The 7,786-nt window shown below is 30.2% G+C and overlaps 1 protein-coding gene across 1 annotated transcript; it reads right to left on the bottom strand.

The window, feature by feature from the left end:
• On the bottom strand, nt 1-1,864 carry LOC100808199 (tyrosine-protein phosphatase DSP3). Its single transcript, XM_003535343.5, has 5 exons — nt 1,664-1,864; nt 1,477-1,570; nt 803-860; nt 591-634; nt 1-468 (listed from the first exon to the last, which is right to left on the bottom strand). The coding sequence occupies exons 1-5, from the start codon at nt 1,801-1,803 to the stop codon at nt 211-213; spliced, it is 594 nt and encodes a 197-aa protein (XP_003535391.1). The 5' UTR covers nt 1,804-1,864; the 3' UTR covers nt 1-210.
• Between the last annotated feature and the right edge of the window lie 5,922 nt (nt 1,865-7,786).

Below are 7,786 nucleotides of genomic sequence, written 5' to 3'. Positions count from 1 at the left end.
GAACATAAAAATTATACCACAAAAAAACCATCTCTTAAGTTGATTTCAGAATATATATATATATATGTGAACAAAAAAACCATTTCTGGAAATGTATAAAAGTGATCAAAAGGATAAATGAAAAAATAAAACAATTGAATGTAACGTCACATAGTATGTGATCAAATTTTGTGTTCAAATAACTAATGAACAGCTCCACTAAAAAGCTAATTAAACTGATGTTAACTGGGGCTTGATTGAATTCTCATCTCTATACCGCAACCTCAGCTTCTTTGAAGCATATCCTAGGTACTGGTATATGATGCTGTTAAGACACTGTCTCAGGCTTAATAAGTCAACTGTTTCTATGAACCTTAAATCTGTTGTCCTATATTTAGCACCAGCAAATCGCTTGTACTCCTCAAACACAGAAGATAGACACCAACTCTGCAATTTTCTCAAGCAACCAACAACGCAACCAGTTCGGTGCTGCATAAAACAATACAGCATCAGAAATTCAGAATCTTGGAATTAATCTTTATAATTAATTAAGAAAATAAAACCAAGTAACGATGAGAAATAAATTTCTATAGGTGAATATTGATATATACCTTTCCTTGGTTGCAGTGGATTAAAACTGGATGATTTCTCACATCTGAAACCGCAAAAAATGAAGTTATATAGAAATAATATCTATATATATATATATATATATATGACAACAAGAGATAATAGTTGAATAAAGAGTGTTATGGTAATTAGAAATATTTTTATCCAAAGATAACTCTTAAAAACACTCTTGTTTTAAAGAAAAATTGAGTACCAATTAAAACTTTAACGGCCTCCAGTATGTTATCTCTAACGGCAGACACAGAGAGATCCTACAAAAACATAAAAAAAGACTCAAAATTAGCATGAAATTGAACGTCTTTTTTAAGTTTATAATGCAATCATATATTCATATATTTCATATCTTGATAGGATACAGATCCAAGGTAACCTATATAATTAATTGGGTTGAGTAATAATGTCATCTTATATTCTCAATTTCTCATGCCCCTTTTCGTCATTAATATACGAAAAGGTGTTGTACTTTGTTTGGAGTTCAAGTTGTGATGGCTAATGCCAGTAGGAATAGTTTTATACAACATACGTACGGCTTCAAAGAAAAAGGTTAAAGAAGACTTGGTGGATGGTGTGGTTGGCCTAAGTTGAACAATATGACTGCATAGAATGATAGAAATATACAATATAATCTTTAAAGGTGAGGTTGGATCTAATAAAGTTTAGATCTTGTGATCACGGTTAAATGCAGGAGTAAAGGGTTTAATTTTTATTTTTTCCTGTATGAATGATCAATTAATCCTATGTTATGTATGAAATGCCTATAGTTGAGTAAGAACTTTGTTTAAAAGGGTTGGATATCCTTTGTACCCATGTCATATAATATGATTTCTTGACTGATAAAAGAAAAAGAAAAGGATGTTAATTACGTACCGTCTTGCCTTCAATACCAAAGTGAAAGAGCCGAATATTTTGCGATTGAAGAAACTCTAAATTTTCTTGCGGATAGGGTTCGGGGCACAAGTATCTGCATTAGTCACCAAAACGGTACCCCCGTGAGTTTTCATATAAAGGAAAGCGAACGAGAGAAGCGTAAATTAAAGAAACGTTACACAATTACATGATGGATCGAAGATTGAGAGATTCAAGAAAGGAGAAATTTGAAGAACGAGGGAAACTAGAGCGATAAATTCCCTCTTCAACCATTGAAAAGTTAGTTGGAGCAACAACAACTTCATCTTCTATCACCACTCCCACCATCGTTATTCTTTCAGCCTTCGCTAACAACTGCAAGGTTCAAAAGGGTATATATATATATATATATACACACACACGTGTGTGTGGCTTCTACTTATATATTAGATATCATTAAATGAATAAATTGTCGCGTGATATATCATATATAATGTATCTTTACGAGTTCAAGTTTCGCGGTTATCTTTTTTTATCTGTAATTAAATAATTAATTATCCTGGTCGAAAAATATTTTAAAAATATACTAGATGGATACTTATCACGTTATGTTGTCATAGTGGACCAAATCAACTTGGAAAGTTTGAAAATGATATAGATAGATGGCGGCTTACTAAAAAGTTACCCGATTTTTTTGTCATTAAAAAAATATTAAATATTACGAGGATTCGTGGAAATTGTTTTTTTAATGTTTACCTCTTTGCTTACGTAGTATTTTTCTATTAATAAAAAATAACAATTGTAATCTTGAAAGAGTTTGAGATTTAAGAAATAAAAAAAAAAGAGCCCGAGATTCAAAAACAAGAGTAAGATTCAAGTGGGTTCATTAAAGTAGCCTCCATCAATATTTGATTAAAAAAATAGATTTGGATTTGGACTTGTGGACAACTCGAGCCTCATCTTCCTATACCTTTTCCTTACAACTTGGTTCTTATAATGATATTTTAGTTAGTATATATATATATATTCTTCTTTTATATAAGCTATTGATTAATTATTGGACTCAAATATTGATTTCCTAAGTCTAAATTTAAATTATTTACAAGTTTTTTCGCTGCACATGTGGCAGATGTAATACATGCTTATTTGGTTTTAGATGGGATCGTACAATTTATTTTTATCTAAAATTAAATAAATAGTCAATCTATACATTGATAGTATAAAGAATTTTACAGTGTTATTCAATTATAAATTAATATTTATGATAAGCTTGTTACAAATTAATATGCATTATTACCTTAAAAATCATACTACCATAAGATTTTTCATTAATTGATAATGTCAATTTATAATGTATACAAATTTGCTAAAGAACAAAAAAAAAAGTGTCGTTAAATGAAGAAGATTCTGGGCAACAGTAAGGCCAAGAGTTATATAGTCTTTCTCTTTTCAATTATGAATATTTAATATTATGTAGTCAAAAGAGTTCCATTGCATGGTCAAAATCATGTGCGTAAAATAAAACAAATTAAACGTTCAAACTGTTCTAAATTCAAAAGGTCAAAACTGAAAAACGCTCCGTTGCCGAGTAAATGGATCAAGTCTAGACGACTTTAAAAAACGATTTCGACTTTAAAAAACGACTTTAAAGATGTATAAGAAATGAATTTAGTTTTTAATAATTTTTAAAAAATACATGCTATTCTTTTATTTAGTTAGGATTATAAGGGGGTGTTTGGTTTGACTGTTTTTCATTTTTAGTGAAAACAGAAAATGATGATAATAATATATTTGGTTGGATTTTTGAAAACATTTTCAATGAAAATGAAAATAGGAAACAATCAGAAAATGAAAACAATAAAATTTCATTTTTCAGTTCAAAACAGAAACTTCATTTGGGATAAAATGAAAATGCGATGATAAGGAAAGTAATTTTAAGCAAATTTAAAAATACAAAAAAGACAAGAAATTAACATAATTTTTAGTGTTTTTATGTCCTGAGAACAAAAAACAAGAAGTCAAACCAAACATATTTTCAGAATTTTAATATTTTGAAAATGAAAACAATTTTTAAAAAATGAAAACAAAAAATAAAAACAGAAAATGAAAATGCAAACCAAACATACTCTAAGATGCTTTTATTTTGAAAGTTAATGAAAAAAAATCATAAGGTATCGATCCAAAGCAGCTTCTCAAAATAATTAGAAATTAGTTTTTTATTCTTTTTTTTTTCAAAAACTTAAATTAAGTACACAATGGAATTTTTTTAAAAGTGATTTTTTAAAGAAAAATAATTTTTAAAAGAAAAAAGGTTAAAAAAAAGAATTCAATATTTAATGGAATGAGCTCTTTCTCAGTCAACCTAGAAATGATTTAACCAATAAAAAAAAGTTGATCCACTCATTGGAATCTTGAAAGTTGAAAACTCATTGACTGATAGAGTTGATATTGTCCCCATTGTCATTGCTAATGGCCATATCAAGGGTTGATAGTTTTTGTTTTAAAAAATGTCTTTTTTATGAAAATATAATTTTATTGTGTGTAATGGAATCATGTTTTTATCATGTGATGGAGGTGCAAATAAAAAATATACAACAAAAATACGATTTTGTTATATATTTATTAATGAAATCATATTTTTGTTATATTAAAGGGGTGGAAAATAAAGTTAAAAACAAAAATACAATTTTGTTGAAACACTACAACAAAATTATATTTTCGTTGTTCATTAGGGGTGTTAAAAAAATAATAACAAAAATATGATTTCGTTGTATTGTTTCAACAGAATCATATTTTTGTTATTATTTCAATGATGATGGTGTGTAACTTGGTGGAATAGTGCATGTAGGGTGGGTGGCTGGAAGTGTGCATCAGGGTAGTGGTGGTGCAAGAGACTCACAAAGGATGCATGGCTTGCGGAGGGAGTTGCACAGGTGGCACGGTGGTGGCTGGACCGTGGTAGAAGGGGTCACATGCAAATTTGGTGTTGAGAGCAATGCATAGGGGTGGAAGTAGGTTAGGCCACTGGTTGGGAGCCTATGGCTCAGCCTGTTTAAGGCTTAACTTAATCCAGTTTATTTAGAAAAAAAGTCAATCTCAAACTTTTAAAAAAAATTAGTTAAATAGGTTAGGTCACAAGCCTTAAGATGAGTCTATTAAGCTTGACGAACTGATATGTTTAATAATAATATTTTATAATATAAAATATTATTAATATGATATATAATATTATAATTATTTTATTTAAATTACAAAATTATTTTAGTGGTTTGACAATTTGAATCATTTTAATTAATGTTTAAAATAAGTTAATTCATATAAGCATAGATGGGTAGCAAAAATGTGTACTCTTTTCTTTTGGCGAGACTTAAAAGACATTAGTAGCGTGTCACATGTAATGTTTATAGACAAATTTTTTCCATATCTTGTGGTTTAAAATTGTCTTATTATTTTTAATGAAAATATTTGGTTTTGTTTAAAAAATTATATTTTTTACATTTCTTTGTATGAAACATATCTTTAAATGGACTAACGAGCCTAAGAAACATTTACAAAGGTTGGATCCAAGCCTAAAAGTAGGCTCGTAACAAGTAACAACCCTAGGCTTGGGCTATAAAATAGAAAATAAGTTAGACTAGACTTAGGTAGGGCTTAGCCCAGCCCAACTCATTTTCACCCCTAGCGGCATGCAATGCTGTTGAAAATATGGTTGTGCTACACACAATCGTCATGTGGGTCGCTAGGGCGATGGTGATGAATTGTTGGGAAAGGGGAGGTAAAGGAAGGGGTTGGGGGCACAAGGAAGGGGAAAATGGGTCTGTTCTCATATTTTTAGGGACCAATAACAAAAAGGGTAAGGAACAACGATAGTTACCTTGACTGGTTGACATGGAGGCTCTAACTCAAAGATTGCATGGTACCTTTCCAACTTGTACAAAGTGAGCCCACTACTTCATATTGAGCAAGTGCCCCATAATCCTATAGGATAAAGATGGTTGTTAGTTTCATGCACTTTTACTAATGCTTCATGCGCTCCTCATTATTTTTCATTTTACATTTTGAAAATCAAAATGGACTTTCTAAAAAAAATAATGGGAAGCACATGAAGCAATAACAAGAATGCAAGAAATACACCCCGGTAGAGATTGACAAAAAGAAATAAGCATAGGATATGTATAATTCTTAAGAATTTGGACTCAGTCTAGTAGAATCCAAAATCTAGCTCATGAAATAAGAGTTGAGGTTAAATTATATCCAAGTCTATATACTATAATAAAATAATGCCTTCAGCATAGGCATGTCATCTTTTGGTGAAAAAAGTTTCCCTCAAAAATTTTCTTTTTCTCTTTTTTTTTATATTTTCTTTTCTCTTTTCTTTTGTAACTTTTTTGTTTTTTTTATATCATCTATCAATTCTATATAGAATTTTATTATTATTATTATTATTATTATTATTATTATTATTATTATTATTATTATTTATCCTACTCAAATTTTCTTTATTTCTTCTTTTTCAATCTTTTTTCTTTTAACATTTGTTCTTCTTTCCTTTCTTTTTTATATTTTACATTTTTCTATCATTTTTATTTCTTTTGTGTGTGTTATTTTTTCTTTCTTTTAATGCTTTCTCTTTTATTTTTCCTTCTTATTTATCTATAATAAAATAATATATTTATGAATTCAATATCTATATACTATTTATATCTATACACTATAATAAAACAATGTACTCCTTGAACACATGTCAACTTTTTGTAAATAATTCCTTCCAAAAACTCTCTCTCTTTCTTTCTTTTTTTAAGTTATTTTCATCTATATCAAATTACAAATTAAAGTACAAAAATATAGCAAATGACCATAAAATAATTAAGCATACATTATTATTTAGTCACACAACGAATGAATGGTTTAATCAAATTAAGCTTATACTCACCAAACAACTGAGGAATGTTCTTGAAACCCTTCAACAGCCTATTGAAGCCAAGGGATATGTTAGATTTCAGGACATCCGCGTGAAACCTCAGCAAGTTCCTCATGCTTTCATCAGACAAACTTTCTGAAATATTTTTGTCATCTTTTGGTCCTTCTGAATGTATTACACAATAATTAATAACATATCTGATTGAAATGAAGGAACATTTAAATGAAGTAATTAAGCCTTGACTCTTTGTTGGAAAAAAAAAAGATGATACCAAATTAAGAGACTGACTTGTTGCTGCAACTGGTGAATTGGTGTCTGATATTGATCTTCTTGGATGAGGACTACCTACAACAACACTGACCTCAGAGACACAACCGAAAGAGAAAGGAAGAATTGTTGATGTATGTTGTAATTCAATTAGTTAGTGATTCATTTTGAAGTTAGTTTGATAACTATGAAGTTTGTTATAACTACAAGTGCAGTGTGTATAAAAATAATAGTGATCATCAATGAGAAGCATGAGAGTGTAGAAATTTTTTCAGAATTCTAAGTCCCCTCTATTTTCTCTCAATCAATTCGTTCATCATCTTCTTTTATTCTTTAACATAGAAAAACAGTAAGTGCGTGTGAGAACTTTATTGTTCCAACAAACTAGTATTCAGAGTTGAGGTTCAAGATCCCTGGATACCAAAATTGAGATGGCTTCCTCGAATGGAAATTTTCCAACATCTATGCTTGTTCTCATAGGCAAGAAGTATGATGATTGGTGTGCTCATATGAAGGTAATTTTTTGATTTCAAGATGTGACAGAAGTGGTGCAAGAAGGGGTTCAAGAACCTAAAAAGAACCCAACTGATGCACAAAAGGTGGCTCGCTATGATTTGATGAAAAGAGATGCAAAGACATTGTTCATTATTCATCAGTGTGTAGATGCAGATAATTTCTAGAAAATTAGATCTGTTGATACTGCAAAGAAGGCATGGGATACTCTAGAGAAATCCTATGCAAGGGATAGCAAACTCAAGAAGGTGAAGTTGCAGACCTTGAGAAGGCAGTATGAACTTCTACAAATGAGTGATAAAGAAAGCATTGGTGAGTTCTTTTCTCGAATCTTGGCAATTAAAAATCAAATGAATGCTTATGGTGACAAGCAATCAGACTTGGGGATCATTGACAAGGTATTAAGAACCTTGACACCAAGATTCGATCATACAGTGGTGGCAATTGAGCAAGGCCAGAATCTTTGAAGATTGAAGAACTGCAAGGAATACTTGAAGCTCAAGAGATGAGGCTCAATGAAAGAAACTCACAAAGATCAGCTTAGCAAGCTATGCAAGCCCAAACAACCAAAGGGAACAACTATGATGGTGGCAAGAATAAAAAGGGAAAGGGAAAGTGGAAGACAATAAG

This window comes from Glycine max, chromosome 10 (genome assembly GCF_000004515.6).
Source record: "Glycine max cultivar Williams 82 chromosome 10, Glycine_max_v4.0, whole genome shotgun sequence".
Classification (NCBI taxonomy): domain Eukaryota; kingdom Viridiplantae; phylum Streptophyta; class Magnoliopsida; order Fabales; family Fabaceae; genus Glycine; species Glycine max.
Note: the sequence above shows the minus strand (reverse complement) of the source record. Positions and strands in the feature narration are given on the sequence as shown.

Coding starts and splice junctions, on each gene's coding strand:
- LOC100808199 (XM_003535343.5), bottom strand. CDS start 1,803: ATGGTGGGAGTGGTGATAGAAGATGAAGTTGTTGTTGCTCCAACTAAC. Junction 1,571..1,663: donor CTCAATCTTCGATCCATCAT/GTAATTGTGTAA, acceptor TGACTAATGCAG/ATACTTGTGCCCCGAACCCT. Junction 635..802: donor GGCCGTTAAAGTTTTAATTG/GTACTCAATTTT, acceptor TTGCGGTTTCAG/ATGTGAGAAATCATCCAGTT.